At 48.3% G+C, this 26,181-nt stretch overlaps 1 protein-coding gene across 1 annotated transcript in view; it reads right to left on the minus strand.

Annotated features, from left to right (window-relative positions):
• The window catches only part of LOC147725658 (zinc-binding protein A33-like), a 98,384-nt gene that overhangs the window by 10,949 nt on the left and 61,254 nt on the right, over positions 1-26,181 (minus strand). The window contains exons 3-4 of the mRNA XM_086964565.1: positions 22,205-22,336; positions 19,627-19,770 (exon numbers count right to left, since the gene is read on the minus strand). Coding sequence (XP_086820691.1) covers positions 19,627-19,770; positions 22,205-22,336 — 276 coding nt within the window. The remainder of the gene's footprint in view (positions 1-19,626; positions 19,771-22,204; positions 22,337-26,181) is intronic.

The raw sequence follows: 26,181 nt of genomic DNA on the forward strand, positions 1-26,181 counted from the left end.
CAATGCCCGGCGACCCTCATGCTGGGACGTCCCATGAGGAATCGCATTCCCACGTGGGATGGAGCCCTGGAAGCGTCATTGTCTGAGATGGACTCGCAGAAGATGAGAGCCACTGATGAGCGCAACAAAAGGAAAATGAAGGACTATGCCGACAACCGGAGGAGAGCACGGTCATTATCGTTAAGTGAAGGAGACAACGTTATCGTCAAGCAGGAGATGCAGAAAAAGACCGACTGTCCATTCAAGGATGAACCGCTGGTGGTCACCCGAAGAAAAGGGACTATGGTAACTGCGGAGTCTGAGCAGCGGCGAGTTACGAGAAATATCTCGCACTTCAAGAAACTGCCAATAGACACCTCGAGAACCATGATGAGTGACCTAAACAATCCCCAAGCTGGGGAAACCCAACCAAATGATCAAGAGAACATTGCTCCAATCACTGATGCGGTGAGCACTGATGGGCCGAGAGCCAGGTCACCACGACCTCATCGGGACATACGTCCACCCAAGAGACTGATCGCGGAAATGGACTAAGAAGTCAGTATGTTCTGTTTGTTTCTGTTACAAAAGGGGGAGATGTTATGATGTTAACACACTAGTGGTTGGGCGTGGGAGGAGCTAGGGGGCGAGAGGAAGAGGAGGAGTAGAGGCAGGATATAGGCAGTTAGAGTAGGGACAAGGGAAAAGGAAGACACGTTAAATAAAGCTCTATGTATTGATTATACCAAGCGTCTGTCCTTCATTGTAGCTGGACGCTACAGGCGCGACCCTCACTCCTGGCTGCAGACAATGAGTCCACCCATTATCCTGCACCTCCAAAGAGTCTTTCCTACAACTGATAGTCTTGGCTTGCTCATGCCTCACCTTCACCAACTGCCTCTTGTTCCACCATCCTTTTCATTGCAAGAAAGCTGCGCCCTTGCTAGCCCTGCTAGCCTGAACAGGACTTGAAAATACAGAATTTCCTTTCATAACTTAAAAGGGTTTATTTGATCATTACCCAATCACCAACTCAATTTCTTTGTCCCCCGAATAGTGTTTCCTGTCAAACTTTTCCTTCATGCGCCATTGCTTTCCCTTAACTTTGTTTGCAACCACACCAGCACTGACACATTTCTTTACATTTTCTGACCTTTTCCTCCCAACCAAGAAGGAAATAAGGTTGAGTGGGCCTTTCTGCCCCATAGCAGTTCAAAAGGAGTGACCTCAGTGGTGCAATGGGGAGACGTCTTATAATTCCACACTTTCTCCTCCAGAAATTTTCCAACATCCAAGCCGGAAGCGACTGCTGACGGATCCCTTCCTTCAGAATCTCATTACCACGCTCCACGAGCCCATTAGAAATAGGTGAGTCCAACGCCGCCTTGATGTGTTTTATATCTTGCAAGTCCAAAACTGTATGCATCTTATCCGACACAAAATGTGTGCCATTGTCTCTAACTAATGTAGCAACACTACGGGGTTTACCCAAATAACCCTCCTATACCTGGGTACAGAAGCACAAGGAGCCCCTCCCAGCAAAACTACCTTTCTTCAAAAATGTGATAGTATGATCTGTAGCAGGTGATTCCACACATTTATAATACATCCCTTTTGAATAATAATCCATAGCCAAAATGAGGTACCTCATCTCATTTGGCAACACATTCTAAGGCCTCTTACAAAAAAGGAGCTGAAGGGGTAGAAAACAGGTCATCCCCCACTCAAAGTCTTTTTTACAAACTGGAACCTGTTCACACGGTGAATCTAATCCTCAAAATCCTTGCCAACCATACAAGCATTCGTTGGGGCAGCGGCTGCCAATATGCCGTCTATGCCTACTAGATCTGGGTCACCATTTTCAAAGGATAAAAATTAATTTAAAAGTTGCGCTGTTTTACCCAATGTCGTCCTTCCTCCTCTCAACCCTCCCCTCCTATGAAGAGCTACTTCAAGTGAGTGAAGAGGAAAGGAGAGAAAAAAATGTGTCCTTTTCACACATTTTTTTCTCTCCTTCGTTCCTCTTTCTTTGTTCCCCCTCTAAGAGTGAGCAGGTCTCTGATTCCAGCTGTTTATTCCCATCTGATCATAGAAAATCAGGCTGAGCCGAGTGGAGGACTTTGAGAATTTCACATGATGACATTTCTTTATTGCAGCCCCTGACGATCTGGGGGCCCGTGGTGGTAATAAAAAAGAGGTCTTTTGTGATTTGGAATGCAGTGACAGACATCTGCTGCCCCTCGTAGGTTTCCATCTCTGATTTCCCAATGCTTTGGCTAGGATTAGCAAAAAGAACCCTACCTCATTGAGATTATTGTAGCAGGATTCTACAAATCCTATTGAAGGGCCATTTTTGTATCATGTTGGATTTATACATTCCATTGCAGTGCAAATATATTCTCTGGTTTCAAAGGAGTCGCAGGGTTAGCGCAGTGACCGCTTTTCAATTTATGAATAAAGCAAAATGCCATTCCATACTGAATCCGTACTCTTGGTGTCTCTGAAGAAGAATGAATTCAGATTTCTCATGGTCACGCCTGAGCACATTCGATGCCATCCAGTCTTGTAGTTTATACCGACAGATCTCCAGGGGATAATATTCAGGAGAGAGTTTGTTTCCTGCTTCCAGGTAAATATGTGTGTCATTATCATCAAGAACCAAACCCTGGAGGACCCAAGAAGTCATAGATGAAGGTTTGGAGGAGGTTGTTCCTCCTCTCACCATCTGCTTGTGGTTGGTGGAGACTGAGACCCAGCCCAAAACTTCTCCACCGAAGCTCATGTGAGGTCTCAATGATTGGCGCATTCTATGCGGGTCGATTGTGTCATAAGTGTCCGACAGATCGAGAAGGGTGAGGACACAGGTGCCCTTGCCCAATATGAAAGATATGTCGATGAGGAATTTATTATAGCAGTTTCTTTGCCTGATCCTTGGGGGATTGATAAGGATGTGAGGTCTAAGTTCTGCTACATATTTCTTTAACACATTACCAAGCCCAAAGTCTGTAGTTCAAGCGATCATTAAGGTTTGCTTTAGGTTTTATTTTTTTACAGATGGGGTGAATAATAAGAATGTTCATGTTTACAGTAGGTATGTAAGGGGTACTATGTGACTCAGCAACAAACATGATAGTATGATGCGTAACACAAACAGTTTGACATTGTCGATTAGGGTAGTGTGGTGAATAATGTTTGAGGTATAACTTTTCTTTGATATGATAACTTTTATGATTGTCGGATTATCTATTAAAATCATAATCCAAATCCATATGATTTACATTAAATTAGCACAGAACAAACACTGATTATTATGATATACAGACGTTTGTTTTTGTTTTGATGCTGGCAGTTGAGGGTGGGGTTCCTGACCAATTCTCTTGCGGAGTAAGAGATTCTGGGGTACATCTGTCGGATCCAAACACCCCACACTCCTGTAATCATAAAGTGGGGCGTGGTGAGCAATGTCTGTCTGTTTTCCCCTTCTCTTAAAAGGCAAGTACTGCTGTAGGACCTTGTCTACCCTAGAAGTATCTCTGTCACCAACTTTCCCAAGTGCAACACTGTGTGTGTGAGCAGTGTTTCCTTCTCCTCCTTTTAAATGCATTAGAAACTGGGCTTACACTAACATAACCTGTGTTTACCCTGTCCTCCATCTTGAATCACTGTCATAGAATGCCATGTGATGTCTAGTACTACTGTGTCTTATTCTAAAAAAAAAAAGAGCACGTTTACTCTAATAAATAATATTCCTGAGACTTTTCCCTTCTCCGTATTTAACGAAGGATGCACTAACAGTCCTAGGTTATCGGTGTTGAATGTATCAACCAGTATGCTTGAAAAAACTGTCAGAATGTTGAAATCCAATGTGATACTACCATCAGAGAACAATCATATGTATTTTAATATATAATGTTTCTTCTAGCTTGTCCTCATTTGTCAGGAAATAGCGCTCGTGCTATGAACTGAATCGCACCTACTCAATCGAACTACATGTCCCATGAGGCGCTGGGGCGGAAGTACTGATATCTAGACACCCGTCGCGCACTCGGTGTGCGTAATTCTGTTTCCTGCATCGACATCGCGACTTGGCGTTTCCCGGAACGAAGACACGGATGTATCCTGACCTGCTCCTGTTGAGCATCACCACGGCTGTGGTGAGTACATTTAGACTAAGTGATACGGAGTTCGAAACCCGTATGACCGCCCAAAGGAAGTGCGGCTTGTGAGAAGTTTCCTGGTACTTTTGGCGGTAGGATTGATAATTCCATTACAGAAAGGAAAACACGGTGACGTAACCGGTTCTCCTGGGGAAGAACTGAGTGCCACAGTAATACCCCCACCTATTCGGCGATGGTTGTACCAATACCGTGGAAGCTTGGGTAAGTGGGGAATTACAAGAAACTACCTTAAATATACATTGATATCAGTGAAGTAACTGAGAACATTATTTGAGTTGGTTGTGTATTATTCTTTTCTGGCAAGCATCAAAGAAGGGCGGCGGTATGCTACACCGTGGAAGCCCAAGAGCGTGACATTGTTGGAGGTCAACAAACTAAACACTCTTATTCATATTTTTCTGGGGCCAACGTCTATCTTATGTTGGGGTACATGCTGCCATTTATTATTTGAACCGGTGAGCTCTGTTCTAGATTGCATCATACTTTTTATACCAAGCCCATAGAGTTGTGTGCAATAACACCTGCCTTATTGTGTGTATTAGGTTCTAGCGATGGGAGTGCTCTGATTGAGGTGGAGATCCCATTAGAGTATGCTGATCCTGTTGGTAGAAAAGGTACGCTTCATATCACTAGCGAGAATTGAATGAGAGTAGGACTATTGTTTCTTGTTCTTTGAACCTCTGTCTTTTTCCCCACAGGTTCACCATTCGACCCCCGGCCCCGGCTTTCCAGCATTTTTCCCTCGTCTGATAACCCTTCAACTCTGTGATATAATTCAGAGTTCGGGGATGTCTGGAGATGGGCCCCTTATAGCATCATCCAGATCCTGAGGAGTGGAGGTTCTGACATCATTGGTGCATACCATGAGAACCGTGTACTTGTGTAGCAATATGTGAAAGTTTTTTCTCTAAATTCTTATAAAATATGTACATTTCTCTTTACCCTGGAACTCACTCATTCCCACCTTTAAGAGGCAGATCTATGTCCGATTTTATATAGAACTGTACTGAATTCATAAGTATGAATTATGCGATTAAACTGCTAATTTATTGATGGCCTATTCTGTGTTCTTTGCCTAAAATCTCTTTATATAAACTTTCATACAACTACCCTTCTTTTTTTTAGAGTTTTATATAGATCAAGCAGGACCCAAGACTAGCACTTTACATGAACACCAGTTTTGTTACATTCATTTTTGTTAGGCACAGGGAGATTAAGTGGTTTGCCCAGAATCACAGGATGTGAGGGTCGTTGTCGAGACTCGAACTTGGTTCCCCAGCTTCGAGGTCAATCGCTCTAGCCCGAAGGCTACATCTTGTCTGTCACTCTCCTTAGAATGCCTCAGTACTGATTATTGAAAGTCTCTGCCATTCTCATTAAAATGCCTCAGTACAGATTATTGAACTTGATCTCAATTATACTATTGACCAGTCAAATTGGGGAGCACCAAAGTCTGCATCAGGACTGCACCGCTCCCAGTCCAAGCGGTGGTGTGTTCTTGGCATGATCATTTAACATAGGGTTGCACATTGACATATCTGGTTGCAGAGGATGGTTCCGATTGAATCGACCAGTAATTGATAAACTAATTGTCTATAGAACAGAATACTGCACCTTCATGGTTGAGACAGTTTTCCCAGAGATTGTAATTTACCCAGTCCCAACCCGATCCTGGTTCAGGGAAATGAGGTGGCTGAAGAAGGACGAAGTGAGTTTCAAACGGGATTTGCACGCATGCAAAAAAAATAAGTTGTGGAGCAGTGCTTGTGGAAAGCTGAAGTAGGCGTGTTGTGCTGGAAGGCAATGGACAGGTTTTGAGAGCAATTATTATGTGGCTTTAATCTTTGGATTTGCAGGAATGATAGTCATTAAATTTTTGATCATGGTCTTTGATGTTTTCAAATTGGCAAATGTATGAGTCGTTCTCTGTACTGAAACAGACCTGCTGCAAGTGATTGATGACGCGCTGCGGATACTCGATTCGGGGGGGGGGGTCTTGTCTTCTAATTCTCCTTGACCTTTCTGCAGCCTTTGACACTGTCAATCACAACACTCTTCTCAACACTCTTCAACAGAGAATGGTCATGGAGGGCACTTTGCCTAAATGGTTTGCCTCCTTCCTCTCTGATGGATCCCAAATGATCAAAATAGCGAACAGTCTATCATCTTTATTGACGGTAGGTCAATGTGTTCCTCAAGGCTCTATACTTGCACCCACACTGTTCAATCTCTATTTAGAACCACTGGGAAATCTCCTAAGTAAATCCAGGATCCACTATCATCTCTACGCAGACGATACTCAAATCTACCTTAAGGTTGCCTCCACTCACAATCTCTCCATCCTAAGCTCTACTCTCGACTCCATTCAAAACTGGATGTCAACACATCAACTGATTCTGAATACCTCCAAAACTGAATTCCTCATCCTCTCTGTAGGAGAGTAGGGTCTGCAATCCTATGATCACCCAGATTTTTTGCTTTTGTTTCACTGGTTTACGACTTTCTCTGGCTGTGGGCCTGCCAATCAGACCCATAGCCTGGCTGTTCTCTCTCTAAATTACGATATGTACCCTAGGTGCATTTACCAATTGGTACTGGGCCACCTTATCAGACCCTGTAACTCAGGGCATAGGTGTACCCAGGGCCGCCATGGGCTGCAGCATGTATTATGCCACCCCTGGCTGGCCTCGTAAATTTGACACAACTGGCTGCACGACAGCTGGGGCGAAGTCGTGTAATCACGCTTTGCTTTAGATATAGTAGCCCTATATCTAACCATACAATGGACACTCGAGTTCCTATCAGTCACTCCTATGGCAGGCCTTGACAATCCTGAAGGCAGAGTGCATGGGCTCGTGTGAGTTGGGTTCAGGCCGAGCCGAGCCCGGCTGCAGCTTGCGGAATCAAGGCCCAATAGCTGTTCCATGATAACGCGTACCACATCGGTAACTTCGGTGTCGCGTTATCAAGGCATGTCGAGTAAGGTGTCATACGAATCGGGATGCTGCCCTCTCACCAACTCTGGCGACGAGGTTAGCATTCCGCCCTTCTAGAGGGACACGACATGTACGTAACTGTGAACCCCGGTTAAAGTTAACGAAAGCCTCAGCTCCACAAAATGGATGCTGCCACCACAGACACGAGTCTGACCTCCTGCTGCTGGGAGTCCTTCCAGCGAGGAGCGCTTGGACAAAGGGTTTCCTGTCAAGGGCGGTGTTCGCACCGTCCCAGACAGGGTTTGTGTATTCTGGGTAGGTAGGGCTTTTGCGAGAAGGTGACTGCGGAGTGGCACCCCGGTGCTCACTACGCATCTGCCGGTTAGAACCAGTTCCAGGGGCGACAGCCCTGGCCTGGGGAAAGTCCGGCAGGGGAGAGGGGCGTAACTACCCCCCTTCCTGGTCCCACCCTTAGGGCAGGACCTAGTCATGTACCCACCCCTTTCTTTAGGATAAAGGCCGGAGCGGGGACCCTTCCAAATTAGATCATCTTTGAATCAAGAATACTTTCTACGAAAGGACTTCAAGACTCTTCTCAAGATTTCTCCCTTGTGGCTAAGGAGTAGTCACCCTGCATCAGCGGGCACCATCTAAGAACTCTGCGGTTTGCTGTAAGTCCTTCCTCAAGGAATCCGACGGCCCAGCTCGACGAGAACCGGCTTCCCTGGCACCTCTGACCTCTACCCACGTCATCAGCTCAGCTGTGATCTGTGGGTGCGACGAGACCTCGAGGGACCGGCCATCATCAGAACCTGCACGCTCTTAAAAACCAGCACGACCATCGAGGTAACTCTCTGGTGAGTGCTCTGGGGTCCGAGAAGCCCCGACCCTGAGCCGCTCTAGCACCGAAGTGCAGTCTCCCAGCATCTCCACGATCTGCGAGGGGCCCTTCTGCTCGCTGCTCAGCACGTTGTCTGGTCACCAGCCGCTGGCTTGTGCCCTTCTGTGACGACACCCGAGAATCAACACTGCCGGTCTGGTTGCTCCAGACTGGCCCTTGCTTCCATCTTTTCGAGAAGCACCCCGGACCCTCCTGGTCCACTCAAGACGCCGACAGCGACATCCGTCGTGGGACAGCTCGCACCTCCACCGTGGTCGCCGACAACGCCTCCTGGTCCGAGAGACTGCAGAGCCTAGCGTCGCCCACTCACCTGGTCGAGGTGACGGCCAACCGGTGCCTTCCTGGTACCCTCTGACTACTGGCTAGTAGTACGAACTTGGTCCCCTCTGCTTTCAGGTTTCATCAATCTCCGATCCAGGCTTGGATCTCTACGAACTATTCAGCACTGGTCGCCGGCCAGCAACTCCTTTCTTCCGGCTCCTGGCTCGTCAGCGAAGACCCCGACGCCTGTAAGACTTGTGCAGCCGCAGCCCTCGTGGCTAGGTAACTCGGCATTTCAGTGCCTGCATAGCCTCCTTACTCTAGGGTCCCGAGTCCCTCGCTTCCGACTTGCCTTAACCTTTCCGTGTCCCCGGACACTTGTTTTAAACTGTGCACTTGAAGTATTTGCTAAAGAGATTTGGTTTGTGCTTAGTACCCTGTCCTCATAAAGAGTACAGGGCTGTTGTGATTCTTAATAAATATCCTGTTTATTTTCATAACACTTGTGTGGTGTCCTTTCACTGGGTGTTCAAGGGGTACATGTGTGGTAAACAGCTGGCTTAACACGCCCTCTCGAGTCTTTAGCCTTAGACTGCTCGTATCCACGCTACTAGGATAGCTGGTCTATAGGTTGACTTACAACCAAACACCATAAGGGTCGTTGGAACGATACATAGCGGTCGCTAGAATAGCGAACGTTGCATATCGGGCCAACTTCTCACATTGGTGAGCAGCGGTTGGGATTTGAGCTTGCTGTTGTTTTACCACACGTATCCTAAGAATATCTTGTTGAAAGATCGCACAAGTACTGTTAGTACATATAACTAAAGCTTAGAATACTCTGAGTTCTACTGAACCAGCTGTTGTAGCTCCTCAAGGCTTAGCACACCTTGGCTACAACTCTTAGCAAGGGTACAGTAGGAAAACACATAGTGTAGGTAGGTGCATCACTTACACCACACTAGAAACAGTATGTCGGGCCAAGGAGGAAACTCTGAGTCTCCCCTTGTGTCAGTTGACCCTCCACAGGTCATCCCTTCAGGATATACTGTGCTGAGCTTCAAGGAGTTAAGACGATTATGTCACTCCCGGAAGATTCAGCAGGGGTCTAACCCCACAACGTCCTTTCTGATTGGTCTCTTGGAGACTTATGATGCCAGAAGAGCTGAGAAACTTCGTAGCTCTTCTAATCCAGAAGGAGACATGCCTCCCCTCGAGGGAACCCGGGACGATCCTGACCTCATTCACCTCGCAACCGAGAACGAGGATGTGGAGGAGGATGAGGATGAGGATCTCTCTGGGGACGAGGCAGATAAGGGACAGGTAGAAGTCGTCAGACTAACACGGTCCAACTTAAGCAGACACGATAGTGGTACGGGGGGAACCCCGGCGCTACTGTCGGTTCCGCTTAACCTGGGGAATGGACGAGCCCGATCTCTGTCAAGAGACTCTGGCAGATCCCTTCATACCAACGGCTCTCACAACTCTTCTCAAAGAGGGATGACGTCCCCTCAGAGGAGAGTGTACGAAGCGAAAGAAAGGGCAGCTAATCTAAGGATCGAAAGGGAAGAACTTGCCCTGGCCAAGGAAAAGCTTGCTTTCGCTAGAGAGCAACAGTTAAGTGGGGCAATCCCCACTGGTGGCAGCAATGTACCTAGTAATAGGGAAAAGAGTTTCGATACGAAACACCTTGGGAAGATAGTGCCCCCCTTTAAACAAGGGGACGACATCCACAAATGGATTACTGCTTTGGAGAGGGCCTGCACTGTGCAAGGTGTTCCCCAGAGTCAGTGGGCAGCTATCTTGTGGCTCTCCTTTGAAGGTAAAGGAAGAGACAAGCTCCTCACCACAAGGGTAGAGGACGCTAATAATTACCAAGTCTTGAAGAATACACTCGTTGAAGGGTTCGGCCTAACCACTGAGCAGTACAGGGTGCTGTTCAGGGATACCCAGAAAACGCAGTCTCAAGATTGGTCTGATTTTGTCGATTGTGCCACTAAGGCTTTTGAGGGCTGGTTGCTGGGCAGTAAGGTTACTGATTACAAGGGATTGTATAATTTGATGATGAGAGAACACATTTTAAACAATTGTCAGAACCAGTTGTTGCATCAGCATCTTGTCGACTCGAATCTGACCTCTCCCCAAGAATTGGGGCAGAAGGCAGACAAATGGGTTCGTACGAGAGTTAAACAGAACCAGGGCCAGAATCAAGGTGGTCAGAAGAAAGCAGACCAAAAGGGTAAAGATTCTAAAGGGGAACAAAATGACCAGAAGTCTTCGACAGGTCCCCAACAACCCAAAGAGGGTGGGGGTCAGGCTCCCCAAAAGAAGAAAGAAGGCCAATCCAAACGATGGTGCCAGTACTGTAAAAGTAAATCTCACTGGTTTAGTGAGTGCACCAAGAAAGGAGGAGGGCAGACTCCTGCCACTGCAGCCCCTAAGGCACCTGTGCCCCCTAGTACAGTCAGCAGTGGTAGTGCGCCTCCCAAGGGTTTAGTAGGGTTAACCCTGGGTTCTGAGGGACGTGACAACTTAGTTGGCACGCTCACTCAGGCTGTCCTTGTCAGTACAGGGGACGTGGACGTGTCCCCTGACGTAAGCCCCAATACCTTGGGCAAATACAGACAGACGCCTTTCATAAATGGAAAGATGGCTCAGGCCTATAGGGACACTTGTGCCAGCGTCACCATGGTGACGCCTAACTTTGTGGACCCTGGACAGATCATGCCAGGTACAGAATTCCTGGTGACCAATGCAAGCAATGTCACTACCAATCACAGTATGGCAATTGTAGCTTTCTCCTGGGGAGGGGTAACTGGCCAAAAGAAGGTTGTAGTTAGTCCAGACCTCCCAGTGGATTGTTTGTTGGGCAATGATTTGGAGTCGTCACAATGGTCAGAAGTGGAGCACCGGACTCACATGGAAATGTTAGGTTTGCCAGCACATGTGTTCGCTGTGACTAGGTCGCAGGTCAGGAAATGCCCCACTGAACAGGTGCTGGATCCTGGAACAACGGACCAGACACCTCCCAAGAAAAAGAGCAGTAGGGTTAAGGCTGCGCCTTCCCCCTTGCCCCAGGTCGAGGATCAAGTCTCAGAGGAGGCTGACCTACAGGAATTGAGGGAAACTGAGCCGAGAGAGTTCGAACTTGATCAAGTTGAATTCTTGGGCTCAGGGGGACCCTCAAGGGAAGATCTGGGGAAGGACCAGTTAGACTGCCCTTCTCTTGAACCCCTCAGACAGCAGGCTGCTGCTGAGGCTGCTGGGAACGCCACAGGTACCCACAAGGTATACTGGGAAGATGGACTCCTGTACACTGAGTCGAGAGACCCCAAGCCTGGCATGACCAGGAGGCTGGTCGTCCCCTTGTCTCAGCGTGGTTTCCTACTTACCTTGGCCCACGAGATTCCCTTAGCAGGTCACTTAGGCCAGACGAAAACGTGGGACAGGCTTGTCTCACACTTTCACTGGCCTCACATGAACGAAGATACCAAGGAGTTTTGCCGCTCCTGTGTCACTTGCCAAGCCAGTGGTAAGTCAGGTGGCACGACGAAGGCCCCCCTTATACCACTGCCTGTGGTGGGGGTACCCTTTGAACGGGTGGGGATCGACATCGTCGGTCCCATGGAACCACCGACAGCATCAGGGCACAAGTTTATACTGGTGGTAGTGGATCATGCCACCAGGTATCCTGAAGCTATTCCCCTTAGGACCACTACAGCACCTGTTGTGGCAAGAGCCCTAGTTGGAGTATTCTCCAGAGTGGGCTTCCCTAAGGAGGTCGTCTCCGACAGAGGTGCAAACTTTATGTCGAGCTACTTAACTGCTATGTGGAAGGAATGTGGTGTCAACTACAAGTTCACTACACCCTATCATCCACAATGCAATGGGCTTGTTGAGAGATTCAACAGGACCCTAAAAGGGATGATTCATGGACTACCGGAAAAGCTTCGGCGTAGATGGGACGTCCTGATCCCCTGCCTCTTGTTCGCCTACAGAGAAGTCCCACAGAAGGGGGTTGGCTACAGCCCTTTTGAACTTTTGTACGGGCATCCTGTAAGAGGACCCCTGTGTTTGGTGAAGGAAGGATGGGAGAGACCTCTCAAAAAGCCTGCAACCAACATAGTGGACTATGTGCTCGGCCTCCGCTCGCGGATGGCTGAGTACATGGAAAAGGCATATGAAAACCTTAAGGCCAGCCAAGAACTCCAAAAAGCTTGGCATGACCAAAAGGCTGTCTTGACTGTTTATCAGCCCGGACAGAAGGTGTGGGTGTTGGAGCCAGTGGCCCCAGCAGCACTCAAGGACAAATGGTCCGGGCCCCACACCATCCTGGAGAAAAAGGGAGAGGTCACCTACCTGGTTGACCTGGGAACTCCCCGGAGCCCCCACAGGGTGCTTCATGTCAACAGGCTCAAGGCATATGTCGACAGGAAGGACATGAGTTTGCTCATGGCCCTAGATGAGGGACAGGAGGAGGAGAGTGACCCTCTCCCTGACCTGCTCACTCAGAATCCTGACGATGGATCGGTAGATGGTGTTGTCTTTTGTGGCAGCCTCTCCGAACATCAACAGAGCGACTGTAAACAGGTTCTTCAGTCGTTCAGACATATGTTTTCTCTAACACCCAGCCAGACCGATTGGTGTACCCATGAGGTTGACACTGGTGACAGCTTGCCCGTGAAGAGTAAAATCTACCGGCAGCCTGATCACGTTAGAGACTGCATCAAGAGTGAAGTGCAGAAAATGTTGGAGCTGGGAGTCATTGAACCCTCGGATAGCCCTTGGGCTAGTCCCGTAGTTCTAGTGCCGAAACCTCACACCCAGGGTGGTAAGGGAGAGATGAGGTTCTGCGTAGACTACAGGGGTCTCAATGCAGTCACTAAGACTGACGCCCACCCAATACCAAGGGCAGACGAGCTTATCGATAGATTGGCTTCGGCCAACTACCTAAGTACGTTTGACCTGACAGCTGGGTATTGGCAAATCAGGTTAGCTGAGGACGCCAAGCCTAAAACCGCATTTTCAACCCCTGGTGGGCATTATCAGTTCGTGGTGATGCCCTTTGGCCTGAAAAATGCACCTGCCACCTTCCAACGGTTGGTGAATCAAGTCCTTACTGGGCTGGATGACTTCTGTGCGGCGTATCTTGACGATATCGCTGTCTTTAGCTCCACCTGGGAGGATCACCTGGTCCACCTGCGGAAGACATTGGAGGCGCTGCAAGCAGCAGGCCTCACTATCAAGGCCACCAAGTGCCAGATAGGGCAGACACAGGTTGTATACCTGGGCCACCTTGTAGGTGGAGGTCAGGTTCAGCCACTGGAGAGCAAGATACAGTCAATCAGGGACTGGGCTCCTCCAACCACCCAGACTCAGGTTCGAGCTTTCTTGGGCCTGACTGGATACTACCGGAAGTTTGTCAGGAACTATGGTTCCATCGTGACACCATTAAACGAACTGACAAGTAAGAAAATGCCAAAGAAGGTTCAGTGGACAGCGAGCTGTCAAAAAGCATTCGATGACCTAAAGCAGGCCATGTGCACGGCGCCTATCCTCAAGAGTCCGGACTACTCCAAACCATTCATTGTCCAAACAGATGCTTCTGAGTTGGGTGTGGGAGCTGTTCTTTCTCAACTGAATTTTGATGGTCAAGACCAGCCCATTGCTTTTATAAGCAGACGGCTGACCCCTAAGGAGAAAAATTGGTCAGCTATTGAGAGGGAGGCCTTTGCTGTGGTTTGGGCCCTGAAGAAGCTGAGGCCATACTTGTTTGGCACTCACTTCAAGATTCAGACCGACCATAAGCCCCTCTTGTGGCTAAATCAGATGAAGGGTGAAAACCCCAAACTGCTTAGGTGGTCCATTTCCCTACAGGGGATGGACTTCACAGTGGAACACAGACCTGGTACTGATCATGGCAATGCCGATGGGCTCTCCAGATATTTCCACTTAGAACAAGAAGACTCACCTGGTCAAGGTTAGCTAGTTGTTCCGACGTTTGGGGGGGGGTCATGTAGGAGAGTAGGGTCTGCAATCCTATGATCACCCAGATTTTTTGCTTTTGTTTCACTGGTTTACGACTTTCTCTGGCTGTGGGCCTGCCAATCAGACCCACAGCCTGGCTGTTCTCTCTCTAAATTACGATATGTACCCTAGGTGCATTTACCAATTGGTACTGGGCCACCTTATCAGACCCTGTAACTCAGGGCATAGGTGTACCCAGGGCCGCCATGGGCTGCAGCATGTATTATGCCACCCCTGGCTGGCCTCGTAAATTTGACACAACTGGCTGCACGACAGCTGGGGCGAAGTCGTGTAATCACGCTTTGCTTTAGATATAGTAGCCCTATATCTAACCATACAATGGACACTCGAGTTCCTATCAGTCACTCCTATGGCAGGCCTTGACAATCCTAAAGGCAGAGTGCATGGGCTCGTGTGAGTTGGGTTCAGGCCGAGCCGAGCCCGGCTGCAGCTTGCGGAATCAAGGCCCAATAGCTGTTCCATGATAACGCGTACCACATCGGTAACTTCGGTGTCGCGTTATCAAGGCATGTCGAGTAAGGTGTCATACGAATCGGGATGCTGCCCTCTCACCAACTCTGGCGACGAGGTTAGCATTCCGCCCTTCTAGAGGGACACGACATGTACGTAACTGTGAACCCCGGTTAAAGTTAACGAAAGCCTCAGCTCCACAAAATGGATGCTGCCACCACAGACACGAGTCTGACCTCCTGCTGCTGGGAGTCCTTCCAGCGAGGAGCGCTTGGACAAAGGGTTTCCTGTCAAGGGCGGTGTTCGCACCGTCCCAGACAGGGTTTGTGTATTCTGGGTAGGTAGGGCTTTTGCGAGAAGGTGACTGCGGAGTGGCACCCCGGTGCTCACTACGCATCTGCCGGTTAGAACCAGTTCCAGGGGCGACAGCCCTGGCCTGGGGAAAGTCCGGCAGGGGAGAGGGGCGTAACTACCCCCCTTCCTGGTCCCACCCTTAGGGCAGGACCTAGTCATGTACCCACCCCTTTCTTTAGGATAAAGGCCGGAGCGGGGACCCTTCCAAATTAGATCATCTTTGAATCAAGAATACTTTCTACGAAAGGACTTCAAGACTCTTCTCAAGATTTCTCCCTTGTGGCTAAGGAGTAGTCACCCTGCATCAGCGGGCACCATCTAAGAACTCTGCGGTTTGCTGTAAGTCCTTCCTCAAGGAATCCGACGGCCCAGCTCGACGAGAACCGGCTTCCCTGGCACCTCTGACCTCTACCCACGTCATCAGCTCAGCTGTGATCTGTGGGTGCGACGAGACCTCGAGGGACCGGCCATCATCAGAACCTGCACGCTCTTAAAAACCAGCACGACCATCGAGGTAACTCTCTGGTGAGTGCTCTGGGGTCCGAGAAGCCCCGACCCTGAGCCGCTCTAGCACTGAAGTGCAGTCTCCCAGCATCTCCACGATCTGCGAGGGGCCCTTCTGCTCGCTGCTCAGCACGTTGTCTGGTCACCAGCCGCTGGCTTGTGCCCTTCTGTGACGACACCCGAGAATCAACACTGCCGGTCTGGTTGCTCCAGACTGGCCCTTGCTTCCATCTTTTCGAGTAGCACCCCGGACCCTCCTGGTCCACTCAAGACGCCGACAGCGACATCCGTCGTGGGACAGCTCGCACCTCCACCGTGGTCGCCGACAACGCCTCCTGGTCCGAGAGACTGCAGAGCCTAGCGTCGCCCACTCACCTGGTCGAGGTGACGGCCAACCGGTGCCTTCCTGGTACCCTCTGACTACTGGCTAGTAGTACGAACTTGGTCCCCTCTGCTTTCAGGTTTCATCAATCTCCGATCCAGGCTTGGATCTCTACGAACTATTCAGCACTGGTCGCCGGCCAGCAACTCCTTTCTTCCGGCTCCTGGCTCGTCAGCGAAGACCCCGACGCCTGTAAGACTTGTGCAGCCGCAGCCCTCGTGGCTAGGTAACTCGGCATTTCAGTGCCTGCATAGCCTCCTTACTCTAGGGTCCCGAGTCCCTCGCTTCCGACTTGCCTTAACCTTTCCGTGTCCCCGGACACTTGTTTTAAACTGTGCACTTGAAGTATTTGCTAAAGAGATTTGGTTTGTGCTTAGTACCCTGTCCTCATAAAGAGTACAGGGCTGTTGTGATTCTTAATAAATATCCTGTTTATTTTCATAACACTTGTGTGGTGTCCTTTCACTGGGTGTTCAAGGGGTACATGTGTGGTAAACAGCTGGCTTAACACGCCCTCTCGAGTCTTTAGCCTTAGACTGCTCGTATCCACGCTACTAGGATAGCTGGTCTATAGGTTGACTTACAACCAAACACCATAAGGGTCATTGGAACGATACATAGCGGTCGCTAGAATAGCGAACGTTGCATATCGGGCCAACTTCTCACACTCTCCTCCTAACTTTCTCCTCCCCCGGTTCAATCATGGATGGACCAGATAAATCTACTTAACAATAAACCCATCATTGTCGACAGCGCAAAATCCCTTGGTGTCATACTCGACAAAAAACTCAATCTAATCTCCCACATCAATTCCATTGCAAAGTCTGCTCGATACCAACTGCACCTTCTTTGGGGGGTTCGCCGCTTCTTCCCGGAGCAAGACCTTAAAACCCTGGTCCAATCGCTGGTCCTCTCCAGACTGGACTACTGCAATTCTCTTCTTACTGGCCAACCCAAATCTCACCTGTCCCCCCTTAAATCTGTTCTCCATTCAGCAGCTCGTTTCATATATGGGGCCAAAAGAAGCGACCACATCACACCCATTTTATCCATTCTCTGCTGACTTCCCATTGAGGCAAGATCTATCTACAAGACTGCCTGTATCACCCACAAAGCCTTGCACTCCTCCTCTCCTTGCTATCTGGCGAATACACTGAAACTCTCTGGAGGCTCTAGACCATCACGTAATGCGGAAAATTTACTGCATGAACCCCCCACTTACAAGAAGGAAAGATCGATGGCCCAATCCTTTTCAGGCATCGTGGTGAGAATCTGGAACTCACTTCCGCCTCAGCTCCGGACCATCACCTCTTCCAAGGCCTTCAAATCTGACCTCAAAGTTCTCCTCCTTCAAAGACACTTCCAAATTTAATTCACGCCCTCTCTATTATCTGAAGGAAGTCCTTCCATTATAAGAAATTCTATTCTCCATGTCTATGAAAGTGCCTTCCCAGTGTGTTCTTGTGGTTTGAGAGTCTGCCAAATGGCAGTATTATCCTTCTACCTGTATTTTGTACTCTTTTGTAACATACAAACGTCACTTTTCTCTTGTAACGTATTGTTTGCTACCTCTTGCATTTTGTTTGCTTTTGATGCTTGGACAAGTGCCACCATTGTCTACGTAACGTTTGTTCTTGGGTTTTGAGTGTCTGCCATTTATTGCAGTATTATACCTCTACTTGTGCTTTGTACCCTTTTGTAACTTGCACACATGTCACTTTTTTCTCCTGATGCACCGTTTGCTACCTCTTGTATTTTGTTTGCTCACAATTGTCACTATTGCCTCATGTAACGTAACGTTTGCTTTTGTAATTTGTTCACTTGTAATTTTCTCCACATGTATCACTACTGTTCCTATTGTGAAGCGCTCTGACACCTTCGGGTAAAGTCTGTGCTATATAAAAACGCATACAAAAAATAAATACAAATATTAAACTATTGAACTTGCCTGCAAAGGTGAGGTTTACTGTGTGGCACTTTCACTTACATCAAGATAGGGACGTCATCTTTTCTCACACAGTTGTACTAAGTGAACCCCATGGCGGTTTTACCTTAGTGCACAGGAATGAACCTGCCACGTACAATGATTTTCACAGATCAAGGATCCTTTGTTGGGTGAAAGTAGGCACAATTACACCATTAGCTGGACACAGGCTGTACAAAATAAGGTAGAAAAGTAATATGGTAGTTACCCACCACTATGTAAACTATAAAACATACTAACACACCCATTGGATAATGCCATCATGATGTCATCAATGATTTAATTTGATATATCATCAGTGATGTCATAGATAATGTCATAGAACCTGTCTCGAGTGAAGTCGTATGTGAGGTCATAAGCAGTGCATGGCGGGGGCGCAAGGTATACATAGGTCTGCTCACTATAACTGGTGAATTTCTGTGTTGTTTTCAGTTCAAAATGTTAATGTTGTCACTGACATATTCACCTATTACGTTACTTTAACCTTTGTTTTTTCAGTGAATATATATATATGCATGTGTCTGTGTTCGTAAATCCTCATGTCTCTGTGTGAGAATGTAAGTATGTATGTGGTTCTGGGTGTCTGCGCACATGTGGATCTGTATCTCTGTGTGTGTGTCTGTCCGTGTGTGCGTGGTTGTGTGCCTGCCTGTGACAGCGTTGATGGCAGAGTGTTTCTCTCTTTGTCTCTTCCCTTATTCTGCCTTTCTTACTATTCCTTTCTTCTTCTCCAAACACAGATACCAAACATGTACAATGTGCTGAACGCAACTGGCGTACATTATACTTCATAGGTGTCCCCACATTGACAACTCCTGAAGAGACCCGACATCCACCAAGGGTCGAAACGTCGTCGACAGTTAAAAAGAGACAGACCACGCACAATAGTTGCCCATATTTCCAACTATTGTATATTTATTATAGATACTTTATTTCGGTCGCCTCATTCTGATGAAAACCAAATACAAAACAGAAACCTTTGTCTATGCTATTTATTTTTCACTATAGAAGTGTAGGTTCTCTAATATATTCACTTGGGACACCCTGTCACTTGATAAACTGTGTATGTAAATGTTTTATATACTATGTGTTAATAACCTTTATTGTCTATGTGTGTATAAACTATGGAAATGCCTTAACAAACTGATCAAGCGTGTATACAGCTCCTTTATTCGACGTCCACCTCCCCACCCACATTGCCATTGAGCACAAATACTAATTATAAGTGTTTTATATTTACCCACCGGAGCAGTTGTTGTTTTGCTTATAGAACGCAACTGGCCAGCAGGAGTCAAAGCACCAGGTAAACCCATCCACTCTCTCCACTACATCTCATCCCCCTCCCACCCTCCCACCCCCGTGCTCTGCCTCCATCTTTCGCAGTCTCCTTGGAATCACGAGTGTGCATTTTCACAAATGGTGTAGGGACAAGTAAACTTTAATTGTTTTCAGGGTTTTCATTTTGGTCTGTCCGAGAGCACGAGTGTTTTACAAAGTATGAAAGGCAAAGACTTGCAAAACACACTTTCAAAGTAAAATCAGTGCTCTGTGCAAGTATTGTAATTAATTGTAAATGTCAAGGTACAATATGTATTTTTATTCAAAAATCAAATGTGCTTGTAGAAAGTTGCAAAGTAAAATGTTCCCACCTCTGTGGAGACACAAAGTCTCTTTCAGGTGAGGCTGTAAATCTCTCCAGGAAGAGGAGTCTTGTGTTCCAGGCTCATTCCTCACCCAGGGGCAGCTCTGTCCAGAGAGACGTCCTTGTCTGTCATGGAGGTTGTACTGAGAAACTGGTACAGAGGAGGGAGAGACGGGAGCAGTGAGATAGAGGGAGAGAGAGAGACATGTACAGAGAGACAGAGGGAGGGTAAGGGAGGGAGGGAGAGAAGGGTACAAAGAGATAGATGAAGAGAGGAGAGAGAGACAGGTACAGAGAGATAGAGGGGGAGGAGGGCGAGACAGGTACAGAGAGATAGAGGGAGGGAGGAGGGAGAGAGAGACAAGTACAGAGAGATAGAGGGGGGAGGAGGGAGACAGAGAGACAGGTACAGAGAGATAGAGGGGGAGGAGGGAGAGAGAAACATGTACAGAGAGATAGAGGGGGGAGGAGGGAGAGAGAGAGACAGGTACAGAGAGATAGAGGGGGGAGGAGGGAGAGAGAGACAGGTAGAGAGAGACAGGGGGGGAGGAGGGCGAGACAGGTACAGAGAGATAGAGGGAGGGAGGAGGGAGAGAGAGACAGGTACAGAGAGATAGAGGGGGAGGAGGGAGAAAGAGAGACAGGTACAGAGAGATAGAGGGGGGAGGAGGGAGAGAGAGACAGGTAGGGAGAGACAGAGGGGGAGGAGGGTGAGACAGGTACAGAGAGAGAGGGGGAGGGGGGAGGAGGGAGAGAGAGACAGGTAGAGAGAGACAGAGGGGGAGGAGGGCGAGGCAGGTACAGAGAGATAGAGGGATGGAGAGACAGGTACAGAGAGATAGAGGGAGGGAGAGACATGTACAGAGAGATAGAGGGAGGGAGGAGGAGAGACAGGTACAGAGAGATAGAGGGAGGAAGAGACAGGTACAGAGAGATAGAGGGAGGGAGTAGGGAGAGACAGGTACAGAGAGATAGAGGGTGGAGGAGGGCGAGACAGGTACAGAGAGATAGCGGAAGGGAAGAGGAGAGACAGGTACAGAGAGATAGAGGGGTTGGAGGGAGAGACAGGTACAGAGAGATAGAGGAAGGGAGGAGGCAACGACAGGTACAGAGGGATAGAGGGAGGGAGGGGGAGAGACAGGTACAGAGAGATAGAGGAAGGAAGGAGGGAGAGACAGGTCCAGAGAGACAGAGGGAGGGAGGAGTGAGAGACGGGTACAGAGAGATGGAGGGAGAAGTGAGGCAGGTACAGAGAGATGAAGGGAAGGAGAAGAGAGACAGGTCCAGAGAGATAGAGGAGGGAGGAGGGAGAGACAGGTCCAGAGAGACAGAGGGAGGGAGGAGTGAGAGACGGGTACAGAGAGATGGAGGGAGGGTGAAGAGAGACAGGTACAAAGAGATAGAGGAAGGGAGGATGGAGAGGCAGGTACAGAGAGACAGAGGGAGGGAGGAGTGAGAGACGGGTACAGAGAGATAGAGGGAGAGACAGGTACAGAGAGATAGAGGGAGAAGAGAGCCAGGTACAGAATGATAGAGAGCGGGGGGGGGGGGAGAAAGACAGGTACAGAGAAATAGAGGAAGGGAGGTGGGCAGGTATGGAGAGATAGAAGGAGGGAAGAGGGCAAGACAGGTACAGAGAGATAGAGGGGTAAGAAGGGCGAGACAGGTACAGAGAGATAGAGGGGGTTGGAGGAAGAGACAGGTACAGAGAGATAAAGGGAGGGAGGGGGCGACAGGTACAGATAGATAGAGGAAGGGAGGTGGGAGAGACGGGTACAGAGAGAGATGGAGGGCGACGAGAGACAGGTACAGAGAGATAGAGGGAGGGAGAAGAGAGACAGGTACAGAGAGATAGAGGGAGGGGGAGAGAAACACAGGTACAGTGAGATAGAGGGAGGGGGAGGGAGAGACAGGTAAAGAGAGATGGAGGAAGAGAGGAAGGGGAGTCGAGTACAGAGAGATAAAGTGAGGGAGGAGGGAGAGAAAGACAGGTACAGAGAGGTAGAAAAAGGGAGGAGTGAGGGACAGACACAAAGGGATGGAAGAAGGGAGGAAGGAGAGAAAAGTACAAAGATAGAGGGAGGAGGAGAGAGCGACAGGTAAAGAGAGATGTAGGGAAGAGGAGGGAGAAACATGTATAGAGAGATAGAGGAAGGGAGGAAGGAGAGACAGGTAAAGAGAGATATAGGGAAGCAGAGGGAGAAACAGGTATAGAGAGATAGAGGAGGAGAGGAAGGGAGGAGGGAGAGACAGGTACAGAGAGATAGAGTTAGAAAATTAGCACCGAAAGAGATAACCTTTTTGTAAATGACATTTTAGACACTACATTAAAGTCAGACATTGTTTCGGTCTACATTTACCACCCCTACCCAAGTCTAAATCATCCCTGCGTCTTCACCCACCGCCCTCGCTTTCAGCATCTACCCTCCCACAGTGACGCTCACTGACAAGGCTGAACCCACACACATGAAGGCCAGTCCACGATGTCATGGACCACAACACACTGAAACAAGGGAGTTAAAGCGGTTTACCTTGAGAGAGACACAGAAACAGAACATGTTGAAACAGAATGAAAAACCTTTTACCTGGATGGAGGCAGAGAGAGGTTTTCAGAAGAGAGACTGGAGCATTCTGGGAAGACCCGTGACCATCTGCTGCCTCTTCCCGAAGACCAGCACAGCTCTGCGCCCTGGGGCTGTAGAATATGTGTCTCTCCACTGCAGGGTGGAAGAAGCAGGAGAGAGGGGAGGTGGAGAGGAGGGAGGGAGAGACGGAGGGAGACAGAGAGAGAGGGAGAGAAAACAAAGAGGAGGGATCACGCGAGGAAGGACGGGGTGAATTTCATTTCCAGTCCAAATTGCAAGCCCTAATTTTCTTCCAATGACACTAACCAAGCACTTCTGCAGCACTTTCCACCCTTGAGTAGAGCTGTACAGGGTGTGCTGTTTAGCTTCGATGCGCTATTGGAACTGTGTGTCTTTCTTATTCATCACAGATGCACAATTCTGTATTTCTGAATGTAGCTGCCTTCCTCTGCTTTTTAAATAAGAAGTGAAACATTTGTTGGTGATAATCACAGGAAAGTAAGTCGAGCTGCACCAGTGCACGTGCTCTGATATGTACACACATGGCCTGTATCATAGCCCAGCGCTCCTTCCTCGCGCCTAATGTACAGAAGTGCGGGCCAGAGGTTTGCTGTGGACGGAGCATCTGTTGCCTCTATTGACAGACACTTTCCTCTGATGCCCACTGGGCATGGGGCGTCAGAGGAGGGGCATTAGACTGGCTGCACTATTGAGGGGGGCAGAGTAATGACCCCCTGTTTTTTCCCCACAACCTGGCAGTGAGGAACAGAAGAAAACAATAATGTCCCCCACACTCTGCGAGAAAACTCCCACGGTGTGGGGATCTTTAGTTTTTGGGTTTTCAAAAACAAACTCCCACTTTGGGAGTTTGTTTTCGAAATACAAAATAATGTTAAAGTTCTGATCTATGGAGATCCACATCATGGAAAAAGGTTACGGCGACTTTAAACCAGACCAAATTCTGGCTGATACACAAGGCATACTGGAGCCCCGCCCGCCTAGCCTCCATGGGAATCCGCGACAGCGATTCCTGCTGGAATTGCAACAAACAAAGGGGGGATCTCACACACCTGCTCTTTCACTGCACCAAGGTTAGGAAGTTCTGGAATACAATAGAGACACTGATAAACGACATCACAGGGGCCGCGATACAACTAGATTTTTACAGCCTTGCATTGGGGTTCACGTCACCCTCAATCACATCCAAAGATGACAGAGACCTCATAGACCTGCTGCTGACAGCAGCGGTCAAAACAGTATTGAACAACTGGAAGGACACAGGGAAAGCCACGTCTAGAACGTAGCTCAACTGGGTCACATTCCTGAGAGGGGCGGACACCATAACTGCGAAATACTCACCAAAGACACACAGACAGGCAAACATGTGGGAGTCCCTAGACAACTACCTCTCCTCGCACAAACCCCGTAGGCAACACAGCCAGGTACCCAACCCGACATGTGCCAACAGTACCCAGCCCACTTGGTAGGGCAAACGCCAAAAAGCCTGCGTGGCTCCTTCTGTCTTTCTCTTTCCTATCCATGGTCGGGCGGGGGATCAAGAGTGACAATCTATGCAAGACAAGGGGACGGTGGATCCAAACGACAAGGTCGAGCTCGAACGACTGGCGGTCGGACTAACGCCAATAAGACTGGAAAGCTGAAAGTGAAGCAGATCCGACCCCTCCCCCCCCCCCCCCGGGAGTTTCTTTTTCTACTTTCTTTCCCCTTCTCTTTCTCTTCTTCCTCCCATGTATATGTTATGCTCCATGTAAATATATCTTTTTTTTCAATAAAAAATTACGGAACAAAATAAAAAAACGTTTGTGGACTGCAGTTCAATCTAACAGCAGCCGTCCACCACCCGTGTGACCTCGAATGGAAGGCTGTGATGCTGGACCGCTGACCGGGGGTCATCTCTGAATGTGACCGACAGGAGGCTATCAGGATGGCTCCTCTATTCTGTTGGATAAAATCCTGTCCTTTGAACGTTAAATGAGAAGATTGTTAAAATGGAAAAAAAAATAGGCTCATGGTACAGAAATAATTTGCTCTTGTCCCTTAGGGGGGAGGGAAAGCCTCCAAAACTGCTGGGGTGAAGGGGCTTTTCCAAAGGGAAACAAATCCTTTCAAAGAAAATAAAGAGAGACCAATTGTTCTCATGCCAGGTGATATTTCCATCCAGAATTGTATGTTCTGTCCAATTACACATGCTGAAACCCCTTTCCATGGCCGTAATTCAAAATTGACAAAACATTTCCAGGAGGACTGTTGGAAAGTGTAAATCTGCACCAATGTAGGGTGTCGAGCTGAGACACTGTGCAACCCTCTTTCTTGAAGATCATCAGAATCTGATAAACAGCCAGAATCAATGACAATCTAGATCCGTATTACAAACAGCGCGCACGGAGTCTGTGTGCGTCCTATCCGCAGGGCGGGCCTTTCTGGAAAACGCTGGATTCACTGTGCAGGGGATGCCTGGAGGTCCCTAGGATTCCCATTCCCCCTTCCAAGGGGCAATCTTGTGGGCTCAGTGACTGTGCTCCGCCTCTTTGCACCAAGTTTGTAATACTGCACAGGCTCAGGGGAACAGGGACATTTTTATTAACATTTCACGCAACGCAGCGCAGCGCAGCGTGGCAAGGGAGGTTGCTGCTCTGCATTGCATGAATGGGAGAGTGCAGAATGGTGCTATATTTTCAAAGCTATGGCGCAGTCCTCCAGCACTGGGGTATCTTTCATAGATTCACATTCTTGAATCATTCCCCATCGTCGAAGTGCGAGTCCCACGGTACATAAAAAGCAGTAAGTAATGACTTTAACATTAAAGTTAATAGAGAAAAAGCATTCACGTTAATATCTCGTCCTAGTCATTAGGAGTGGTCCAAACTCCAGCCAGTCAGACGACAGCACCCCCTAGGACCCTCTCCACAGTGGCTCCAGGCTCTCAGATTTTCTACCACAAGTCGTGTGAAGTGAGTCTCCCTGAGCTCTGCTCAGTACTTTCCCTTTAGTCTACAAATTTTTTTCCCCATCTTCAGATCAGCATGTCTTCTTCAAAGAGACCTCATTTCAGGCATTGTGACTCTTGTGGGAAACTCAGACTTCATTTGCATGATCACCAAAGGAAGTGTATCTACTGCCTTCACCTTGATCATCAGGTGAGAGACTGTAAAATTTGCAGAACTTTCTCTAAAAAAAACTCTGAGAAATAGAGAAGGATGTCTTCTGTGGCTACAGAAGTAGTAAACTAAGGACAATCCTCTGTCTGTTGAGGATAGTGATTCCTCTCTCAAAACTACTGCTTCTGAAAAGAGGGCAAGTGAGGCAGAGTTGGTGTATCCTAAAGCTGTTAAGGTGCTGATGAAACATCACCACACTTTAACATCTTATGACGAGCCTTTTTCTTCTTCCTCTTCTTCTAAAAAGGAGTCAGCTTCTCACAAGGGTCAATCTGTGCCCTTTACTCCTTCTACAGCCTCCAAAATAAAACCTAACATCTAGGTCACTACCAGAGATGGTTCCGTCTCCTCAAAAAGACGATCTGTTGACGAAGCCGTCAACGATACCCTTGTCAACTAAATCTTCTGTTGCCACAACTACAACGACGACGTCAACCTTCTGTTCACCTCAGTCAAAGCTCATCATGTTGTCGTCCTCTTCTCCATCGACTATAATCTGTGTATGGGTGAGACCATCTACGTTAACAACATCATCGTCTTCAGCGTAGACCGGGAAAAAAGAATTTCAGTTAAAAGAATGGTCGACGAATCTCTCATCACTGCTGCAGCTGTTGGTGACTCTGAAAAAACAAAATCTCTTGTCGATGGTAACCTCATCGACGATAGCCTCATTGGCGGTAGCCTCGTCGATGGTAGCCTTCTTCGACAGAGCCGAAGACTACGACACTGACCCCCATCAACGATCTTCATCAGCATTGAAACTGTTGACGGAAGAACTGTCGAACAAAACTTTTCATC

The sequence above is a fragment of the Lissotriton vulgaris genome, chromosome 3_2, assembly GCF_964263255.1.
Source record: "Lissotriton vulgaris chromosome 3_2, aLisVul1.2, whole genome shotgun sequence".
Classification (NCBI taxonomy): Eukaryota; Metazoa; Chordata; class Amphibia; order Caudata; family Salamandridae; genus Lissotriton; species Lissotriton vulgaris.